Here is a 22,414-nt window from a genome sequence, read left to right on the forward strand (position 1 = left end):
GGGTGGGTGGGGGTGGGTGGGGGTGAGTGAGGGTGAGTGGGGGTGAGGGGGGGTGAGTGGGGGTGAGTGGGGGTGAGTGAGTGGGGGTGAGTGGGGGTGAGTGGGGGTGAGTGAGGGTGAGTGGGGGTGAGTGAGAGGGGTGAGTGAGGGTGAGTATGGGTGGGTGGGGGTGAGTGAGGGTGAGTGGGGGTGAGTGGGGGTGAGTGGGGGTGAGTGGGGGTGAGTGGGGGTGAGTGAGAGGGGTGAGTGAGGGTGAGTGGGGGTGAGTGGGGGTGAGGTGGGGGTGAGTGAGAGGGGTGAGTGAGGGTGAGTGAGGGTGAGTAGGGGTGAGTGGGGTGAGTGAGGGTGAGTGAGGTTGTGTGGGGGTGAGTGAGGGTGAGTGAGGGTGAGTGGGGGTGAGTGTGGTGAGGGTGAGTGAGGGTGAGTGGGGGTGAGTGAGGGTGAGTGGGTGAGTGAGTAGCACGGGCTAGAGACGAGATGGACCAATTTGTTACGGGGGGAATGTGGAGCTGAGTGGATTTGTCAAGATCGTCCTCGTGAAGGACGCTGCTGCTGGGCAGCTGGAGGCAGTCGCCCTCCAACAACAACGGAGGGCGCTCGTTGTTGTGAGCGACGCTCACAACAACGAGCGGAGCGCCGGGCGGCTAAAATGTATCAAGTTGGTGCAGTAAAGGGCACTGGTGGTGCATCGGCCACTCAGTCAGTCGACCCCACAGCACCTGGGTCTGTCCCGTGACCTGCCAGCAGCGAGACTTACACTCTACAGGTGCACCTAGCCTGGCACGAGCGCCGTGGTGACGTCACCACCACTCAGTGGTAGATTGGCTGCTGCTGGTGTGGTGTGCCGTGCATGTCTCACTCTGTGTCCCCGTGTCTCTGTGTCCCCGTGTCTCTGTGTCCCCGTGTCTCCGTGTCTCCGTGTCTCCGTGTCTCTGTGTCTCTGTATCTCCGTGTCTCCGTGTCTCCGTGTCCCCGTGTCTCTGTGTCTCTGTGTCTCCGTATCTCCGTGTCCCCGTGTCCCCGTGTCTCTGTGTCTCTGTGTCCCCGTGTACCCGTGTCTCCGTGTCTCCGTGTCTCTGTGTCTCTGTATCTCCGTGTCTCCGTGTCTCCGTGTCTCCGTGTCTCCGTGTCTCTGTGTCTCCGTATCTCCGTGTCCCCGTGTCCCCGTGTCTCTGTGTCTCTGTGTCTCCGTGTCTCCGTATCTGTGTCTCCGTGTCTCCGTATCTGTGTCCCCGTCTCTGTGTCTCCGTCTCCCCGTGTCTCTGTGTCTCTGTATCTCCGTATCTCCGTGTCTCCGTGTCTCTGTGTCCCCCGTGTCTCTGTGTCTCTGTGTCTCCGTATCTCCGTGTCTGTGTCCCCGTGTCTCTGTGTCTCTGTGTCTCCGTGTCTCCGTATCTGTGTCTCCGTGTCTCCGTATCTGTGTCCCCGTCTCTTTGTCTCCGTGTCTCTGTCTCCGTATCTGTGTCCCTGTGTCTCTGTGTCTCCGTGTCTGTGTCTCCGTATGTGTCTCCGTATCTGTGTCTCCGTATCTGTGTCCCCGTGTCTCTGTCTCCGTGTCTCTGTATCTCTGTCTCCGTATCTCTGTGTCTCCGTGTCCCCGTGTCTCCGTGTCTCCGTGTCTCCGTATCTCCGTATCTGTCCCCGTGTCTCTGTGTCTCCGTGTCTCCGTATCTGTGTCTCCCTGTCTCCGTGTCTCTGTATCTCCGTGTCTGTGTCTCTGTATGTCTCCGTGTTTCTGTGTCTCTGTGTCTCCGTATCAGTGTCTCCGTATCTCCGTGTCTCTGTGTCCCCGTGTCCCCGTATCTCTGTCTCCGTATATCTGTCTCTGTATCTCTGTCTCCGTGTCTCCGTGTCTGTGTCCCCGTGTCTCTGTGTCTCTGTGTCTCCGTGTCTCTGTGTCTCCGTGTCTCCGTGTCTCTGTATATCTGTGTCTCCGTGTCTCCGTGTCTGTGTCCCCGTGTCTCTGTGTCTCCGTGTCTCCGTGTCTCTGTGTCTCTGTGTCTCCGTGTCTCTGTATATCTGTGTCTCCGTGTCTCTGTGTCTCTGTGTCTCCGTGTCTCCGCAGGTTGAATATTTCTTTCGGATTCTTGACAACTGAACCCTGAGAGTTCAACCAAGAATCTCACCACCACTTCCCTCACCACCACCACCACTCACCACTCACCACTTCCCTCACTCCCTCACCACCACCACTCACCACTTCCCTCACCACTTCCCTCACCACCACCACTCACCACTCACCACCACCACTCACCACTCACCACCACCACTCACCACCACTCACCACATCCTCACCCCCCTCCTCCTCCTCCACACCACCACCGTTCTCCTCCCCCCTCCGTCACCCTCCCTCCCCCCCACCACCCCTCCCCACCTACCCCTCCCCCCACCACCACCCCTCACTCCCCCCTCCCCCACCACCATCCCTCCCTCCGCCACCCCCCCCCCCCCCCCGAGCCTCTGGTAATGATAAAACTCTTTAACAACACCGACACGACTCATAGTCATCATTTTTATTATCATAGCGGTTGCTGCTGCTGCTGTGACGTTAGGGTACAACCACCACCACTACCACCACCACACCACCACTACCACCACACACCACCACCACCACACCACCACCACCACTACCACCACCACCACACCACCACCACCACACACCACCACTACCCGACCACACCACCACTACCCACCACACCACCACTACCACCACCACTACCACCACCACACCACCACCACCACCACACCACCACTACCACCACACCACCACCACCACTGTTGGAGGTGGCAGGGTCTCAGCGGCTTCTGTGTTGAGAGGGGTTCAGGGTAGCCATGGCAACGGGTGGGGGGTATATTGCTTGTGGTGTCCTCGGCGACGGCGGTGGTGAAGGCGGTGTCTCGTCGCCACTGGTCTCCATGGCAACTGGTGACGATGAATCCATCGCCGCCCGTTGTGTCCACGGCAACGGTGGTGGTGGGTACCTAGTCACCGGCGGTCTCCATGGTGACGGTAGTGACGGTGGGTACCTAGTCACCGGCGGTCTCCATGGTGACGGTAGTGACGGTGGGTACCTAGTCACCGGCGGTCTCCATGGTGACGGTAGTGACGGTGGGTACCTAGTCACCGGCGGTCTCCATGGTGACGGTAGTGACGGTGGGTACCTAGTCACCCCGGTCTCCATGGTGACGGTAGTGACGGTGGGTACCTAGTCACCGGCGGTCTCCACGGTGACGGTAGTGACGGTGGGTACCTAGTCACCGGCGGTCTCCATGGTGACCGTGGGCAACCCCGACGGTCTCCATGATGACGGTAGTGACGGTGGGTACCTAGTCACCCACGGTCTCCACGGTGACCGTGGGCGACCCCGTCGGTCTCCATAGTGACGGTAGTGACGGTGGGTACCTAGTCACCGGCGGTCTCCATGGTGACGGTAGTGACGGTGGGTACCTAGTCACCCGCGGTCTCCATGGTGACGGTAGTGACGGTGGGTACCTAGTCACCGGCGGTCTCCATGGTGACGGTAGTGACGGTGGGTACCTAGGTCACCCGCGGTCTCCATGGTGACGGTAGTGACGGTGGGTACCTAGTCACCCGCGGTCTCCATGGTGACGGTAGTGACGGTGGGTACCTAGTCACCGGCGGTCTCCATGGTGACGGTAGTGACGGTGGGTACCTAGTCACCCGTCGGTCTCCATGGTGACGGTAGTGACGGTGGGTACCTAGTCACCGGCGGTCTCCATGGTGACGGTAGTGACGGTGGGTACCTAGTCACCGGCGGTCTCCATGGTGACGGTAGTGACGGTGGGTACCTAGTCACCGGCGGTCTCCACGGTGACGGTAGTGACGGTGGGTACCTAGTCAACGGCGGTCTCCATGGTGACGGTAGTGACGGTGGGTACCTAGTCACCCGCAGTTTCCATGGTGATGGTAGGGACGGTGGGTACCTAGTCACCGGCGGTCTCCATGGTGACGGTAGTGACGGTGGGTACCTAGTCACCCGCAGTTTCCATGGTGACGGTAGTGACGGTGGGTACCTAGTCACCCGCGGTCTCCATGGTGACGGTAAGTGACGGTGGGTACCTAGTCACCCGCGGTCTCCATGGTGCGGTAGTGACGGTGGGTACCTAGTCACCGGCGGTCTCCATGGTGACGGTAGTGACGGTGGGTACCTAGTCACCCGTCGGTCTCCATGGTGACGGTAGTGACGGTGGGTACCTAGTCACCGGCGGTCTCCATGGTGACGGTAGTGACGGTGGGTACCTAGTCACCGGCGGTCTCCATGGTGACGGTAGTGACGGTGGGTACCTAGTCACCGGCGGTCTCCACGGTGACGGTAGTGACGGTGGGTACCTAGTCACCGGCGGTCTCCATGGTGACGGTAGTGACGGTGGGTACCTAGTCACCCGCAGTTTCCATGGTGATGGTAGGGACGGTGGGTACCTAGTCACCCGGCGGTCTCCATGGTGACGGTAGTGACGGTGGGTACCTAGTCACCCGCAGTTTCCATGGTGACGGTAGGGACGGTGGGTACCTAGTCACCGGCGGTCTCCATGGTGACGGTAGGGACGGTGGGTACCTAGTCACCGGCGGTCTCCATGGTGACGGTAGTGACGGTGGGTACCTAGTCACCTGCGACCCCCACGGTGACCGTGGGCGACCCCGTCCGTCTCCACGGTGACGACCCCGGCAGTCTCCACGGTGACGACCCCGGCCGTCTCCACGGCGACGACCCCGGTGGTCTCCACGGTGACCGTGGGCGACCCCGTCGGTCTCCATGGTGACGTTAGTGACGGTGGGTACCTAGTCACCCGCGGTCTCCATGGTGACGGTAGGGACGGTGGGTACCTAGTCACCCGCGGTCTCCACGGTGACCGTGGGGCGACCCCGTCGGTCTCCACGGCGACGACCCCGCCCGTCTCCACGGCGACGACCCCCGGCCGTCTCCACGGCGACGACCCCCGCCCGTCTCCACGGCGACGACCCCCGCCCGTCTCCACGGTCGACCGTGGGGCCCCGACCCCGCCGGCCTCTCCCCCCCCCTAGTCCCCGGCGGTCTCGCCGGGCGCCCTCACGTTGAGCTTGAACTCGACGCGGCCCAGGAAGCGGTCGCGCTCGCTCGTGGCCGCGTTGGCGGCGTGCACGCGGCACTCCAGACGCAGCTCGGCGCCGCGCGACGCGTTCAGCACCCGCACGGCCAGCAGCGGCGCGACGTAATCCTCCTGCAGGCGCACGCCGTAGTACGGGAAGTAGTGCAGCGGGAAGCCCGCGTGGCCGCCCATGCCGTGGTACGAGAAGCCGCCCAGGCTGCCGCGGTCCTCCTCCCTCTGGGGCGGGGGAGGCCGGGGAGGGAGAGGGGAGGTGGTGGTGGTGGTGGACATGGGGGTTGGGGGGGAGTGGATGGAGGTGGTGGTTGATGCAAGGGGTGGGCAGGAGGTGGGGGTGGGGTCGCGTTGGTGAGTGGGTGGGTGGGTGAGTGGGTGGGTGTGGTCGCGTGGGTGGGTGGGTGGGGTCACGTGGGTGGGTGGGTGAGTGGGGGGTGGGGTCGCGTTGGTGGGTGGGTGAGTGGATGGGTGGGATCGCGTTGGTGGGTGGGTGGGTGGGATCACGTTGGTGGGTGGGTGGGTGAGTGGGTGGGTGGGATCGCCTTGGTGGGTGGGTGGGGTCGCGTGGGTGGGTGGGGTCGCATGGGTGGGTGGGGTCGCGTGGGTGGGTGTGTGGTCGCGTGGGTGGGTGGGTGGGGTCACGTGGGTGTGTGTGTGACCGTGCAAACATCACGGTTGTAGGCCCCAGTCACCTACTGGCAATGGTTTACGCAGCAGTAGCCACACCGTGACCCTGACCCCCGTGACTGTGACCCCTGTGACTGTGACCTCCGTGACTGTGGTGGCCGTGACCCCCGTGACTGTGACCCCCGTGACTGTGACCCCTGTGACTGTGACCCCTGTGACTGTGACCCCTGTGACTGTGACCCCTGTGACTGACCCCCAGTGACGTGCGGTGAGGTCAATGGCTGGGGAGGCACTGGCTGGTGTCAGAGCCAGATTCACACACTGAGGGGGGGGCGTGGCCTCACTGAGGGGGGGCGTGGCCTCACGGAGGGGGGCGTGTCTGACACGCCCCCCTCCGTGAGGCAGATGTGATAGCTGCCTCCCCTGGTGCTTTTTCACTGCAGTTTCATGACGAGACCAGCGAGCCTAAATATCTTTATACTCAAACGTCAAATAAGTTACCTGGAGTATGGAAGGCAAGGAGATGTAATGAAGGGGTCTACAAACATCACGTTGGTGACACAGAGAGACAGTAACAGGCACGCTCTTATTGCCCGAGCTCCATCCAGTTTCTGAGGGGTTGCGCAATCAGAGGGGAGGCTGAGCCTCTCGCTGCCTCACCCCCCTCGTCCCTTCCGCTATTTGCAGCGGAGCGCCGCAAATTTGCCGATTTTGATAAATTTCTCTGTGATTGGAATCGTGGAGAAATGTAACACGTCAGTGGAAAAATCTGAACGTTGATTTAATAATATTTATTTTTGGTGACAGCTATTTTTATTGGCGTCTGACAGGTGAGGCTCTGCCTCCCCTGCCGCCCCTGGCCGCACGTCACTGGTGACCCCCCTCCTGGCTGACCTTTGCTGCACAGGTAACGGGGATGATGTTGGGGTTGTAGTGACGCAGAACTTCATTGGGGAGACTCGCGTTGGGGGCCACCTGGGGACATGCGGGGCACAGACACGGGGTTAGACAGTGACCCCGTGAGTGACCCAGTGACCCAGCGAGTAACCTCACCAGTGACCCCGCGAGTGACCCAGTGAGTGACCCAGTGACCCCGTGAGTGACCCAGTGACCCCGTGAGTGACCCAGTGACCCAGCGAGTAACCTCGCCAGTGACCCCGCGAGTGATCTCACAAGTGACCCCCGCGAGTGACCCCGCGAGTGACCCAGCGAGTGACCCCAGTGAGTGACCCCGCTAGTGACCCCAGCCAGTGACCCCGTGAGTGACCCAGTGGCCCAGCGAGTAACCTCGCCAGTGACCCCGCGAGTGATCTCACAAGTGACCCCAGCGAGTGACCCCAGCGAGTGACCCCAGCGAGTGACCCCGCTAGTGACCCCAGCGAGTGACCCCAGCGAGTGACCCCAGCGAGTGACCCCGCTAGTGACCCCAGCGAGTGACCCCGCTAGTGACCCAGCGAGTGACCCCATGAGTGACCCCGCTAGTGACCCCAGCGAGTGACCCCAGCGAGTGACCCCGCTAGTGACCCAGCGAGTGACCCCAGCGAGTGACCCCGCTAGTGACTCAGTGAGGGACCCCGCTAGTGACCCCAGCGAGTGACCCAGCGAGTGACCCAGCGAGTGACCCCAGCGAGTGACCCCAGCTAGTGACCCCGTGAGTGACCCAGCGAGTGACCCCAGCTAGTGACCCCGCGAGTGACCCCGCGAGTGACCCCAGCGAGTGACCCCGCGAGTGACCCCAGCGAGTGACCCCGCTAGTGACCCCAGCGAGTGACCCAGCGAGTGACCCCGCTAGTGACCCCAGCGAGTGACCCCGCGAGTGACCCAGCGAGTGACCCCAGCTAGTGACCCCAGCGAGTGACCCAGTGAGTGACCCCGCTAGTGACCCAGTGAGTGACCCAGCGAGTGACCCAGCGAGTGACCCCAGCGAGTGACCCCAGCTAGTGACCCCGTGAGTGACCCAGCGAGTGACCCCAGCTAGTGACCCCGCGAGTGACCCCGCGAGTGACCCCAGCGAGTGACCCCGCGAGTGACCCCAGCGAGTGACCCCGCTAGTGACCCCAGCGAGTGACCCAGCGAGTGACCCAGCTAGTGACCCCAGCGAGTGACCCCAGCTAGTGACCCAGCGAGTGACCCCAGCGAGTGACCCAGCGAGTGACCCAGCTAGTGACCCCGCGAGTGACCCCAGCTAGTGACCCCAGCGACCTCGGGCACGAATCCGATGACACGGTTCATCTTAATGATGATGCAGGGCTCCCCGCTGGCGAAGCCGTAGCTGGGGTCCTCCAGGCCGGAGCACGGCCCCAGCCACTGGCGCTGAAAGCGGCAGGAGGAGCGGGGCCCACGGCCGGCGTTCACGGCGCCCTGGTCACGTGGGCCCAGCGGGAACTCGCCTGCAGCAACAACCACCACAGTCACCACCACAGTCACCACAATCACTACAATCACCACCACAATCACCACCACAATCACTACAATCACCACCACAGTCACCACCACAGTCACCACAATCACCACTACAATCACCACAATCACTACAATCACTACAATCACCACCACAATCACCACCACAGTCACCACAACAATCACTACAATCACCACCACAATCACCACCACAATCACCACCACAATCACCACAATCACTACAATCACCACCACAATCACCACCACAATCACCACAATCACTACAATCACTACAATCACCACCACAATCACCACCACAGTCACCACAACAATCACTACAATCACCACCACAATCACCACAATCACCATCACAATCACCACCACAATCACCACCACAATCACCACCACAATCAGTACAATCACCATCACAATCACTACAGTCACCACAATCACCACCACAATCACCACAATCACCACCACAATCACTACAATCACCACCACAATCACTACAATCACCACCACAATCACTACAATCACCACCACAATCACCACCACAATCACCACAATCACCACCACAATCACTACAATCACCACAATCACCACCACAATCACCACCACAATCACTACAATCACCACCACAATCACTACAATCACCACCACAATCACCACAATCACCACCACTATCACCACCACAATCACTACAATCACCACCACAATCACCGCCACAATCACCACTACAATCACCACCACAATCACCACCACAATCACTACAATCACCACCACAATCACCACCACAATCACCACAATCACCACAATCACCACCACAATCACTACAATCACTACCACAATCACCACCACAATCACCACAATCACCACCACAATCACTACAATCACTACCACAATCACCACCACAATCACCACCACAATCACTACAATCACCACCACAATCACTACCACATTCACCACCACAATCATTACAATCACTACCACAATCACCACCACAATCACCACCACAATCACCACCACAATCACTACAATCACCACCACAATCACCACCACAATCACTACAATCACCACCACAATCACTACAATAACCACCACAATCACCACCACAATCACCACCACAATCACCACAATCACCACAATCACCACCTCAATCACTACAATCACCACCACAATCACCACCACAATCACTACCACAATCACTACAATCACTACAGTCACTACCGCAATCACCACCACAATCACCACCGCAATCACCACCACAACCACAATCACCACCGCAATCACCACAATCACCACCGCAATCACCACCAACCACAATCACCACTATAACAGTCACCACAACCACAATCACGACAACAACCACAATCACCACCACAGCAACCACGTGAAGAGGATATTAACGGCGATAACAACTTGAGATGGTGAGTAGGTGGTGGTGGTGGTGGTGAGTAGGTGGTGGTGAGTAGGTGGTGAGTAGGTGGTGGTGGTGGTGAGTAGGTGGTGGTGGTGAGTAGGTGGTGGTGGTGGTGGTGAGTAGGTGGTGGTGGTGGTGAGTAGGTGGTGGTGGTGGTGGTGAGTAGGTGGTGGTGGTGAGTAGGTGGTGGTGGTGAGTAGGTGGTGGTGAGTAGGTGGTGGTGGTGGTGAGTAGGTGGTGGTGGTGAGTAGGTGGTGGTGGTGAGTAGGTGGTGGTGGTGAGTAGGTGGTGGTGGTGGTGAGGTGGTGGTGGTGGTGAGTAGGTGTTGGTGGTGGTGGTGAGTAGGTGGTGGTGAGTAGGTGGTGGTGGTGGTGAGTAGGTGGTGGTGGTGAGTAGGTGGTGGTGGTGAGTAGGTGGTGGTGAGTAGGTGGTGGTGGTGGTGAGTAGGTGGTAGTGGTGGTGGTGAGTAGGTGGTGGTGGTGGTGGTGAGTAGGTGGTGGTGGTGGTGAGTAGGTGGTGGTGGTGGTGGTGAGTAGGTGGTGGTGGTGAGTAGGTGGTGGTGGTGGTGGTGGTGAGTAGGTGGTGGTGGTGAGTAGTTGGTGGTGGTGAGTAGGTGGTGGTGGTGGTGAGTAGGTGGTGGTGGTGGTGAGTAGGTGGTGGTGGTGAGTAGGTGGTGGTGGTGAGTAGGTGGTGGTGAGTAGGTGGTGGTGGTGAGTAGGTGGTGGTGGTGAGTAGGTGGTGGTGGTGGTGAGTAGGTGGTGGTGGTGGTGGTGAGTAGGTGGTGGTGGTGAGTAGGTGGTGGTGGTGGTGGTGAGTAGGTGGTGGTGGTGGTGAGTAGGTGGTGGTGGTGAGTAGGTGGTGGTGGTGAGTAGGTGGTGGTGGTGAGTAGGTGGTGGTGGTGAGTAGGTGGTGGTGGTGAGTAGGTGGTGGTGGTGGTGAGTAGGTGGTGGTGGTGGTGAGTAGGTGGTGGTGGTGGTGAGTAGGTGGTGGTGGTGGTGAGTAGGTGGTGGTGGTGGTGAGTAGGTGGTGGTGGTGAGTAGTGCACGCATGCACGCATCCCCGGAGGTAAGTGGTTACCATCGGACACTCCACCCCCACAACTCCCAATCGGTGATGGGGCAGTTGTGGAGAGAGTGGAGAGTTTCCCATACCTGGGCAGTGTGCTTATGACTGGCTCCAGTTTAACAGCAGAGGTCTCACTCCGAATCAGTCGAGCGGCAATATCTTTTCATCGGTTGCGTAACGCTGTGTGGAAGCTACCTGGTCTGTCGCTCCGCACTAAGATTCAGGTCTTCTCGGCCACGGTCATTCCCTCCCTTCTCTACGCTTGCGAAACGTGGACCCCCCTAATGGAACATCTTCGCCGGTTAGAAACATTTAGGCTGGCCTGCCTACGATCCATCCTGGGTTTAACCAGACTGGATTGTGTGAGGAGCTCACAAATCCTTGAAAGATCTGGGCAGGGTCCCATCGGTGAGCTCCTCCGGCAGGCAAGGCTGCGATGGCTGGGTCATGTAGCCCGCATGCCCAGCCACCGCATGCCGAAACAGCTTTTGTTTGGCCGGATTGAGGGGGCTAAGCGGGCGCGGCACGGGCTAGAGAAGAGATGGAGTGACGTGGTACAGGAGGACGTGGAGCTGAGTGGACTTGCCGATGACTGGTACCAGCGGTGTCAAGATCGGCCTCTGTGGAGGAGGCTCGTGAAGGATGCTACTGGGCAGTTGGAGGCAGTCGCCCTCCAACAACAACGGAGGGCGGAGGAGCGACGCTCACAACAGCGAGCGGAGCGCCGGGTGGCTAAAGCACAGCAGGTTGGCACAGTAGGGGGCACAGGTGGTGCATCAGCCAGTCATCTCAGTCAGTCGACCCGTGGCACCTGGGTCTGCCCCGTGACCTCCTGCCAGCGGGCGTTCGACACTTCACGTGGCCTCAGGGTGCACATAGCCTGGCACAAGCGTCGTGGTGACGTCACCGCCACTTAGTGGCGAATGGCGGTTGTTGTTGTTGTTGTGTTGTGGTGAGTAGGTGGTGGTGGTGAGTAGGTGGTGGTGGTGGTGGTGAGTAGGTGGTGGTGGTGAGTAGGTGGTGGTGGTGGTGAGTAGGTGGTGGTGGTGAGTAGGTGGTGGTGGTGAGTAGGTGGTCGTGGTGGTGGTGGTGGTGGTGGTGAATACGTGGTGGTGGTGAGTAGGTGGTGGTGGTGGTGGTGAGTAGGTGGTGGTGGTGGTGGTGAGTAGGTGGTGGTGGTGAGTAGGTGGTGGTGGTGAGTAGGTGATGGTGGTGGTGGTGGTGGTGAGGAGCTCCTCACCACAGTCTTTGAGCTTCTGCTGCTTCTCGTCGACGTAGGACTGCAGCAGGTGGTTCATGCTGTCCACGTGGGCTGAGAACGAGTTGCTGCTGTCCATGGAGAAGGCGATCTCCATCTTGTGGGCACGAGGACGCATCGACAGACCTGGGGGGGGGGGGGCACGGGCGGGGGTCAGAGACAAGGAGACACGGGGACAGAGACACGGAGACACAGAGACACAGAGACACAAAGACACGGAGACACAGAGACACGGGACACGGGGACAGAGACACAGAGACACAGACACAGACACACAGACACACAGAGACACAGACACACAGAGACACGGAGACACAGACACACAGAGACACGGAGACACGGAGACACAGACACGGAGACACACAGACACACAGAGACACAGACACACAGAGACACGGAGACACAGACACGGAGACACACAGACACACAGAGACACAGACACACAGAGACACACAGACACGGAGACACACAGAGACACAGAGACACACAGACACAGAGACACGGAGTGTCTGTCCCCCTGTATCCCCCCCGTGGCTCACCGGGAGGGCTCACGCGGTCCTGCCACTTGGGCTTGAACTCGTCCAGGGTGAGCAGCATCACGTGGATCGTGGCCACGAAGAGAGCCGACAGGCAGCCGTAGAACACGAGATAGAAGCCTCCGATCTTCACTGGGGACACACCGGGAGGGGGGGGACACGGGGACACACGGGGAGGGAGACACGGGGGGACAAGGGGGACACGGGGGAGACACGGGGGAGACACGGGGAGACACGGGGGAGACACGGGGAGACACGGGGAGGGAGACACGGGGAGACACGGGGAGGGGGACACGGGGAGACACGGGGGAGAAACGGGGAGACACGGGGGAGACACGGGGGAGAAACGGGGGAGACACGGGGGGACACGGGGGAGACACGGGGGAGAAACGGGGAGACACGGGGGGGACACGGGGGAGACACGGGGAGACACGGGGGAGACACGGGGGAGAAACGGGGAGACACGGGGGGGACACGGGGGAGACACGGGGGAGAAACGGGGAGACACGGGGGGGACACGGGGGAGACACGGGGGGACAAGGGGGAGACACGGGGAGACACGGGGGAGACACGGGGGAGACACGGGGAGACACGGGGAGGGGGACACGGGGAGACACGGGGGGACACGGGGGGACACGGGGGAGACAATCTCTCTTTATACTGCAGGAGGAATCCGATGAGCTATAAAGCTCCTCATGTCCCCCACCGTGTCTCTCAGTGTCCCCCACCGTGTGTCTCTCCCCGTGTCTCCCTGTCCCCCCGTGTCTCCCCGTGTCTCCCACCGTGTCTACCAGTGACCACCTTACACAGTGAACACCTTACACAGTGAACACCTTACACAGTGACCACCTTACACAGTGAACACCTTACACAGTGAACACCTTACAGTGAACACCTTACACAGTGAACACCTTACACAGTGACCACCTTACACAGTGAACACCTTACACAGTGAACACCTTACAGTGAACACCTTACACAGTGAACACCTTACACACAGTGACCACCTTACACAGTGAACACCTTACAGTGAACACCTTACACACAGTGAACACCTTACACAGTGAACACCTTACAGTGAACACCTTACACAGTGAACACCTTACACAGTGACCACCTTACACAGTGAACACCTTACACAGTGAACACCTTACACACAGTGAACACCTTACACACCGTGAACACCCTACACAGTGAACACCTTACACAGTGAACACCTTACACAGTGAACACCTTACAGTGAACACCTTACACAGTGAACACCTTACACAGTGAACACCTTACACACCGTGAACACCTTACACACAGTGAACACCTTACACACAGTGAACACCTTACACAGTGAACACCTTACAGTGAACACCCTACACACCGTGAACACCTTACACAGTGAACACCTTACACACAGTGAACACCTTACAGTGAACACCTTACACACAGTGAACACCTTACACAGTGAACACCTTACAGTGAACACCTTACACACAGTGAACACCTTACACAGTGAACACCTTACAGTGAACACCTTACACAGTGAACACCTTACACAGTGAACACCTTACACACGGTGAACACCTTACACACCGTGAACACCTTACACAGTGAACACCTTACACAGTGAACACATTACACACGGTGAACACCTTACACACCGTGAACACCTTACACAGTGAACACCTTACAGTGAACACCTTACACAGTGAACACCTTACACAGTGAACACCTTACACACCGTGAACACCTTACACAGTGAACACCTTACACAGTGAACACCTTACACACCGTGAACACCTTACAGTGAACACCTTACACAGTGAACACCTTACACAGTGAACACCTTACACACAGTGAACACCTTACACAGTGAACACCTTACACACCGTGAACACCTTACACAGTGAACACCTTACACAGTGAACACCTTACACACAGTGAACACCTTACACACAGTGAACACCTTACACACCGTGAACACCTTACACACAGTGAACACCTTGCAGTGAACACCTTACAGTGAACACCTTACAGTGAACACCTTACACACAGTGAACACCTTACACAGTGAACACCTTACACACCGTGAACACCTTACACAGTGAACACCTTACACAGTGAACACCTTACACACGGTGAACACCTTACACACCGTGAACACCTTACACAGTGAACACCTTACAGTGAACACCTTACACACCGTGAACACCTTACAGTGAACACCTTACAGTGAACACCTTACACAATGAACACCTTATAGTGAACACCTTACACACCGTGAACACCTTACAGTGAACACCTTACAGTGAACACCTTACACAATGAACACCTTATAGTGAACACCTTACACACCGTGAACACCTTACACAGTGAACACCTTACAGTGAACACCTTACACAGTGAACACCTTACACACCGTGAACACCTTACACAGTGAACACCTTATAGTGAACACCTTACACACCGTGAACACCTTACACAGTGAACACCTTACACACCGTGAACACCTTACAGTGAACACCTTACACAGTGAACACCTTACACACCGTGAACACCTTACAGTGAACACCTTACACCGTGAACACCTTACACACCGTGAACACCTTACAGTGAACACCTTACACAGTGAACACCTTACACCGTGAACACCTTACACAGTGAACACCTTACAGTGAACACCTTACACAGTGAACACCTTACACACCGTGACCACCTTACACAGTGAACACCTTACACAGTGAACACCTTACAGTGAACACCTTACACAGTGAACACCTTACACAGTGAACACCTTACAGTGAACACCTTACAGTGAACACCTTACACAGTGAACACCTTACAGTGAACACCTTACACAGTGAACACCTTACACACCGTGACCACCTTACACACCGTGAACACCTTACAGTGAACACCTTACACACCGTGAACACCTTACAGTGAACACCTTACACAGTGAACACCTTACACAGTGAAACCTTACACACAGTGAACACCTTACACAGTGAACACCTTACACAGTGAACACCTTACACAGTGAACACCTTACACACAGTGAACACCTTACAGTGAACACCTTACACAGTGAACACCTTACACACCGTGAACATCTTACACACCGTGAACATCTTACACACCGTGAACACCTTACACAGTGAACACCTTATAGTGAACACCTTACACAGTGAACACCCTACACACAGTGAACACCTTACACAGTGAACACCTTACACAGTGAACACCTTACAGTGAACACCTTACACACAGTGAACACCTTACACAGTGAACACCTTACACAGTGAACACCTTACACACAGTGAACACCTTACACAGTGAACACCTTACAGTGAACACCTTACACAGTGAACACCTTACACACCGTGAACACCTTACACAGTGAACACCTTACACACCGTGAACACCTTACACACCGTGAACACATTATAGTGAACACCTTACACACAGTGAACACCTTACACCGTGAACACCTTACAGTGAACACCTTACACAGTGAACACCTTACACAGTGAACACCTTACACACAGTGAACACCTTACACAGTGAACACCTTACACACCGTGAACACCTTACACAGTGAACACCTTACACAGTGAACACCTTACACACCGTGAACACCCTACACACCGTGAACACCTTACACACCGTGAACACCTTACACACAGTGAACACCTTACAGTGAACACCTTACAGTGAACACCTTACACACAGTGAACACCTTACACACGGTGAACACCTTACACAGTGAACACCTTACACAGTGAACACCTTACACAGTGAACACCTTACACACCGTGAACACCTTACAGTGAACACCTTACACAGTGAACACCTTACACACCGTGAACACCTTACAGTGAACACCTTACACAGTGAACACCTTACACAGTGAACACCTTACACAGTGAACACCTTACACCGTGAACACCTTACACAGTGAACACCTTACACACAGTGAACACCTTACACAGTGAACACCTTACACAGTGAACACCTTACACAGTGAACACCTTACACACAGTGAACACCTTACACACCGTGAACACCTTACACACAGTGAACACCTTATAGTGAACACCTTACACAGTGAACACCTTACACACCGTGAACACCTTACACACAGTGAACACCTTATAGTGAACACCTTACACACCGTGAACACCTTACACAGTGAACACCTTACACAGTGAACACCTTATAGTGAACACCTTACACACCGTGAACACCTTACAGTGAACACCTTACACAGTGAACACCTTACACACAGTGAACACCTTACACAGTGAACACCTTACACAGTGAACACCTTACACAGTGAACACCTTACACACAGTGAACACCTTACACAGTGAACACCTTACAGTGAACACCTTACACACCGTGAACACCTTACACAGTGAACACCTTACAGTGAACACCCTACACAGTGAACACCTTACACACAGTGAACACCTTACACAGTGAACACCTTACACAGTGAACACCTTACACAGTGAACACCTTACACACAGTGAACACCTTACACACCGTGAACACCTTACACACCGTGAACACCTTACACACAGTGAACACCTTATAGTGAACACCTTACACACCGTGAACACCTTACACAGTGAACACCTTACACAGTGAACACCTTATAGTGAACACCTTACACACCGTGAACACCTTACAGTGAACACCTTACACAGTGAACACCTTACACACAGTGAACACCTTACACAGTGAACACCTTACAGTGAACACCTTACACAGTGAACACCTTACACACCGTGAACACCTTACACAGTGAACACCTTACACAGTGAACACCTTACACACCGTGAACACCTTACACAGTGAACACCTTACACAGTGAACACCTTACACACCGTGAACACCTTACACACCGTGAACACCTTACACAGTGAACACCTTACACAGTGAACACCTTACACAGTGAACACCTTACACAGTGAACACCTTATAGTGAACACCTTACACACCGTGAACACCTTACAGTGAACACCTTACACAGTGAACACCTTACACACAGTGAACACCTTACACAGTGAACACCTTACACACCGTGAACACCTTACACACAGTGAACACCTTACACACAGTGAACACCTTACACAGTGAACACCTTACACAGTGAACACCTTACACACAGTGAACATCTTACACACGGTGCGTGAGACTGTAATCGACAAGTTTTACTACAATAATGTGATCTATATTACGCAGCTAACGCCTCGCATATTGTGGTGGTTGGTGGTTGTTGTGGTGGTGGTTGGTGGTGGTGGTTGGTGGTGGTGGTTGGTGGTGGTTGTGGTGGTTGTTGGTGGTTGGTGGTTGGTGGTGGTTGGTGGTGGTGGTTGGTGGTGGTTGTGGTGGTTGGTGGTGGTTGTGGTGGTTGGTGGTGGTGGTTGTGGTGTTGGTGGTTGTGGTGGTTGTTGGTGGTTGGTGGTTGGTGGTGGTTGGTGGTGGTGGTTGGTGGTGGTTGTGGTGGTTGGTGGTGGTTGTGGTGGTTGGTGGTGGTTGTGGTGGTTGGTGGTGGTTGTGGTGGTTGGTGGTGGTTGTGGTTGGTGGTGGTTGGTGGTGGTTGTGGTGGTTGGTGGTGGTTGTGGTGGTTGGTGGTGGTGGTTGGTGGTTGTTGTGATGGTTGGTGGTGGTGGTTGGTGGTGGTTGTGGTGGTTGGTGGTGGTTGTGGTGGTTGGTGGTGGTTGGTGGTGGTTGGTGGTTGGTGGTGGTTGGTGGTGGTTGTGGTGGTTGGTGGTGGTTGTGGTGGTTGGTGGTGGTGGTTGTGGTGTTTGGTGGTGGTTGGTGGTGGTTGGTGGTGGTTGGTGGTGGTGGTTGTGGTGGTTGGTGGTGGTTGTGGTGGTTGGTGGTGGTGGTGGTTGGTGGTGGTGGTTGTGGTGGTTGGTGGTGGTGATGGTTGGTGGTGGTGGTTGGTGGTGGTGGTTGGTGGTGGTGGTTGTGGTTGGTGGTGGTTGTGGTGGTTGGTGGTGGTTGTGGTGGTTGGTGGTGGTTGGTGGTGGTTGTGGTGGTTGGTGGTGGTTGTGGTGGTTGGTGGTGGTGGTTGTGGTGTTTGGTGGTGGTTGTGGTGGTTGGTGGTGGTTGGTGGTGGTTGTGGTGGTTGGTGGTGGTGGTTGTGGTGGTTGGTGGTGGTTGTGGTGGTTGGTGGTGGTGGTTGGTGGTGGTGGTTGTGGTGGTTGGTGGTGGTGATGGTTGGTGGTGGTGGTTGGTGGTGGTGGTTGGTGGTTGTGGTTGGTGGTGGTTGTGGTGGTTGGTGGTGGTTGTGGTGGTTGGTGGTGGTGGTTGGTGGTGGTGGTTGTGGTGGTTGGTGGTGGTGGTGATGGTTGATGGTGGTGGTTGGTGGTGGTGGTTGGTGGTGGTGGTTGGTGGTGGTGGTGGTTGTGGTGGTGGTTGTGGTGATTGGTGCTGGTGGTGGTTGGTGGTGGTGGTTGTGGTGGTGGTTGTGGTGGTGGTGGTTGTGGTGGTGGTTGTGGTGGTGGTTGGTGGTGGTTGGTGGTGATGGTTGGTGGTGGTTGGTGGTGGTGGTTGGTGGTGGTGGTTGTGGTGGTGGTTGTGGTGGTTGGTGGTGGTGGTTGGTGGTGGTGGTTGTGGTGGTGGTTGTGGTGGTTGGTGCTGGTGGTGGTTGGTGGTGGTGGTTGTGGTGGTGGTTGGTGGTGGTGGTTGGTGGTGGTTGGTGGTGGTGGTGTTGGTGGTTGGTGGTGGTTGGTGGTGGTGGTGATTGTTGGTGGTGGTGGTGGTTGGTGGTGGTGGTTGTGGTGGTGGTGGTTGGTGGTGGTGGTTGGTGGTGGTATTTGTGATGGTGGTTGGTGGTGGTTGTGGTGGTTGGTGGTGGTTGGTGGTGGTTGGTGGTGGTTGTGGTGGTTGGTGGTGGTGGTTGGTGGTGGTGGTTGTGGTGGTTGGTGGTGGTGGTTGGTGGTGGTGGTTGTGGTGGTTGGTGGTGGTGGTTGGTGGTGGTTGGTGGTTGGTGGTGGTTGTGGTGGTTGGTGGTGGTGGTTGTGGTGGTTGGTGGTGGTGGTCGGTGGTGGTTGGTGGTGGTGGTGGTTGTGGTGGTGGTTGGTGGTGGTTGGTGGTGGTTGATGGTGGTTGGTGGTTGGTGGTGGTGGTTGGTGGTGGTGGTGGTTGGTGGTGGTGGTTGTGGTGGTTGGTGGTGGTGGTGGTTGGTGGTGCCAGTGCCGGCCTACAGGTGTGTGTGTCTGTGTGTGTGAGTGTGTGTGAGTGTGTGTGTCTGTATGTGTGTCTGTGTGTGTGTCTGTGTGTGTGTGTGAGTGTGTGTGTGTCTGTGTGTGTCTGTGTGTCTGTGTGTGTGTCTTTGTGTGTCTGTCTGTGTGTGTCTGTGTGTGTGTCTGTGTGTGTGTCTGTGTGTCTGTGTGTGCCTTTGTGTGTCTGTGTGTGTCTTTGTGTGTCTTTGTGTGTAGTTTGTGTGTGTAGTCTGTGTGTCTGTGTGTGTATGTAGTGTGTGTGTGTCTGTGTGTGTGTAGTGTGTGTGTCTGTGTGTGTGTAGTGTGTGTGTCTGTGTGTGTAGTGTGTGTGTCTGTGTGTGTCTGTGTGTCTGTCTGTGTGTCTGTCTGTGTGTGTCTGTGTGTCTGTGTGTGTCTGTCTGTGTGTGTGTCTGTGTGTGTAGTGTCTGTGTGTGTGTGTAGTGTGTGTGTAATTGTGGTGACTCATTGCCCCCTTACGACAAACACGTCAGTCTGAGTACAAACACAATTTGTGTTTCTGCTCTGTTACTTTGTTTTAGTTACTGTATGCCTTTTTTTTCTTATTTTACAGTGCCACATGCAAACGTACAAGTATTGTCTTGTTATATATGTGTGTGTGTGTTATATATGTGTGTGTTATATATGTGTGTGTTATATATATGTGTGTGTGTTATATATATGTGTGTGTTATATATATGTGTGTGTGTTATATATATGTGTGTGTTATATATATGTGTGTGTTATATATATGTGTGTGTTATATATGTGTGTGTGTGAGTATTATATGTGTGTGTTATATATGTGTGTGTGTGAGTATTATATATATGTGTGTGTTATATATGTGTGTGTTATATATGTGTGTGTTATATATGTGTGTGTTATATATATGTGTGTTATATATATGTGTGTGTGTGTTATATATGTGTATGTGTGTTATATATATGTGTGTGTGTTATATATGTGTATGTGTGTTATATGTGTGTGTGTTATATATATGTGTGTTATATATATGTGTGTTATATATATGTGTGTGTTATATATATGTGTGTGTTATATATGTGTGTGTTATATATGTGTGTGTGTTATATATGTGTGTGTGTGTGTTATTTATATGTGTGTGTGTGTGTTATTTATATGTGTGTGAGTATTATATATATATGTGTGTGTGTTATATATGTGTGTGTTATATATGTGTGTGTGTTATGTGTGTGTGTTATATATGTGTGTGTGTGTTATATATGTGTGTTATATATGTGTGTGTGTTATATATGTGTGTGAGTATTATATATGTGTGCGTTATATATGTGTGTATTATATATGTGTGTTATATATGTGTGTTTTATATATGTGTGTTATATATGTGTTATATCTATATGTGTGTGTTATATATGTGTGTGTGTTATATATGTGTGTGTGAGTATTATATATATGTGTGTGTTTTATATATACATGTGTGTGTTATATATAAATGTGTGTGTTATATATGTTTGTTTTATATATATATATGTGTGTGAGTATTGTGTGTTATATATACATGTATATGTGTGTGTGTTATATATGTGTGTGTGAGTATTATATGTGTGTGTTATATAAATGTGTATGTGTGATATATATAAATGTATGTGTGTGTGTTATATATATAAATGTGTATGTGTGATATATATGTATGTGAGTGTTATATATATACAAATGTGTATGTGTGTGAGTATTGTCATGGCCATCGAAGAAGCAGGCGGGGTTCACATCGCTGCCTTCCGAACTTACGAACCGCTCGGCTTTATTGACTTACGGACGGGTTCCATTCAACGCGTCCGCAAGATCCTCCCCATCCCTGGGTCCCCTGTTGGGTCCCAGGTGCCCGCTACTCACGCCAGCTGGTGCCCGTTCTCCCCATGAACTCCTTCTTCTGCTTGTTCCAGATGAACTCCTTCCAGCCCCCGCTCTCCTCCGCCGCCGCTGCCTTGTCAGCCATAGCGACTCCTCTCTGTGTCTCTCTTTGTCGCTCTGTGTCTCTCTGTGTCTCTCCTGTGTCTCTCTGTGTCTCTCCTGTGTCTCTCTGTGTCTCTCTGTGTCTCTCCTGTGTCTCTGTGTCTCTCTGTGTCTCCTGTGTCTCTGTGTGTCTCTGTGTCTCTCTGTGTCCCTCTGTGTCTCTCTGTGTCTCTGTGTCTCTCTGTGTCCCTCTGTGTCTCTCTGTGTCTCTGTGTCCCTTTGTCTCCCGCCCTGTAGCTGCTGTGTCTCTCTGTGTCTCTCTGTCTCCCGCCCTGTAGCTGCTGTGTCTCTCTGTGTCTCTCTGTGTCTCTCTGTGTCCCTCTGTCTCCCGCCCTGTAGCTGCTGTGTCTCTCTGTGTCTCTCTGTGTCCCTCTGTCTCCCGCCCTGTAGCTGCTGTGTCTCCGCGTGTCCCCCTCTCCCGCGTCTCTCCGTCGTCCCAGGTGACACTGAGACGGACTGAGCCGCCTCGCCCAGTCAAATCTACCTGTGCGGCGACGTGATTGGCTGCTCGAGCGGCCCCTCTCCCGTTCGCCCCACCCGACGATAAATAATTCCACTCTCCAAAGCCAGCAAGCGACCTTTGGAGTGCCAGAGGTGAGTTAATCATTCACCATTTCACTTATAAATGAGCCTTTTTTTTACCACTCTCAACTTTCACGGCACCCCGGAGCGTGCAGGAATGTAATGGGTGGGGTGTGGATGGGGGAGGAGCGGAGCCGCGTCCCTTTCAGAGTCTCCTTGAGAGTCCCCTGACACCCGCAGTGGGAGTTTATGGAGGTCACCT

General features: G+C 54.9%; 3 protein-coding genes and 1 long non-coding RNA gene across 6 annotated transcripts in view; 1 reads left to right on the plus strand and 3 right to left on the minus strand.

Annotated features, from left to right (window-relative positions):
* The window catches only part of NME7 (NME/NM23 family member 7), a 90,757-nt gene extending 88,391 nt beyond the window's left edge, over positions 1-2,366 (plus strand). For all 3 annotated transcript variants that reach the window (XM_076058284.1, XM_076058282.1, XM_076058281.1), the window contains one exon: positions 2,066-2,366. In XM_076058284.1, the coding sequence (XP_075914399.1) occupies positions 2,066-2,098 (33 nt within the window). In that variant the 3' untranslated portion in view covers positions 2,099-2,366. The remainder of the gene's footprint in view (positions 1-2,065) is intronic.
* Positions 2,367-3,174: 808 nt separating this feature from the next.
* LOC142908085 (uncharacterized) lies at positions 3,175-4,101 on the minus strand. The gene is made up of 3 exons (XR_012931583.1): positions 4,036-4,101; positions 3,946-3,990; positions 3,175-3,900 (listed from the first exon to the last, which is right to left on the minus strand). It is a non-coding gene; the product is annotated as an uncharacterized LOC142908085 (long non-coding RNA).
* Positions 4,102-5,001: 900 nt separating this feature from the next.
* ATP1B1 (ATPase Na+/K+ transporting subunit beta 1) lies at positions 5,002-22,101 on the minus strand. The gene is made up of 6 exons (XM_032979124.2): positions 21,511-22,101; positions 12,413-12,541; positions 11,856-11,999; positions 7,933-8,120; positions 6,625-6,705; positions 5,002-5,325 (listed from the first exon to the last, which is right to left on the minus strand). Exons 1-6 carry the CDS (start codon positions 21,611-21,613, stop codon positions 5,041-5,043), a joined length of 930 nt encoding a protein of 309 aa, XP_032835015.1. The 5' UTR covers positions 21,614-22,101; the 3' UTR covers positions 5,002-5,040.
* On the minus strand, positions 12,558-21,443 carry LOC142908091 (uncharacterized). The gene is made up of 5 exons (XM_076058290.1): positions 21,435-21,443; positions 15,630-19,619; positions 14,431-14,958; positions 13,857-14,314; positions 12,558-13,706 (listed from the first exon to the last, which is right to left on the minus strand). Exons 1-2 carry the CDS (start codon positions 21,441-21,443, stop codon positions 17,643-17,645), a joined length of 1,986 nt encoding a protein of 661 aa, XP_075914405.1. The 3' UTR covers positions 12,558-13,706; positions 13,857-14,314; positions 14,431-14,958; positions 15,630-17,642.
* Positions 22,102-22,414: the final 313 nt, after the last annotated feature.

Source organism: Petromyzon marinus (assembly GCF_048934315.1).
Source record: "Petromyzon marinus isolate PM22_M1 ecotype Great Lakes invasive population chromosome 70 unlocalized genomic scaffold, UKy_Petmar_22M1.pri1.0 chr70_unloc.1, whole genome shotgun sequence".
In the NCBI taxonomy this organism is placed as follows: domain Eukaryota; kingdom Metazoa; phylum Chordata; class Hyperoartia; order Petromyzontiformes; family Petromyzontidae; genus Petromyzon; species Petromyzon marinus.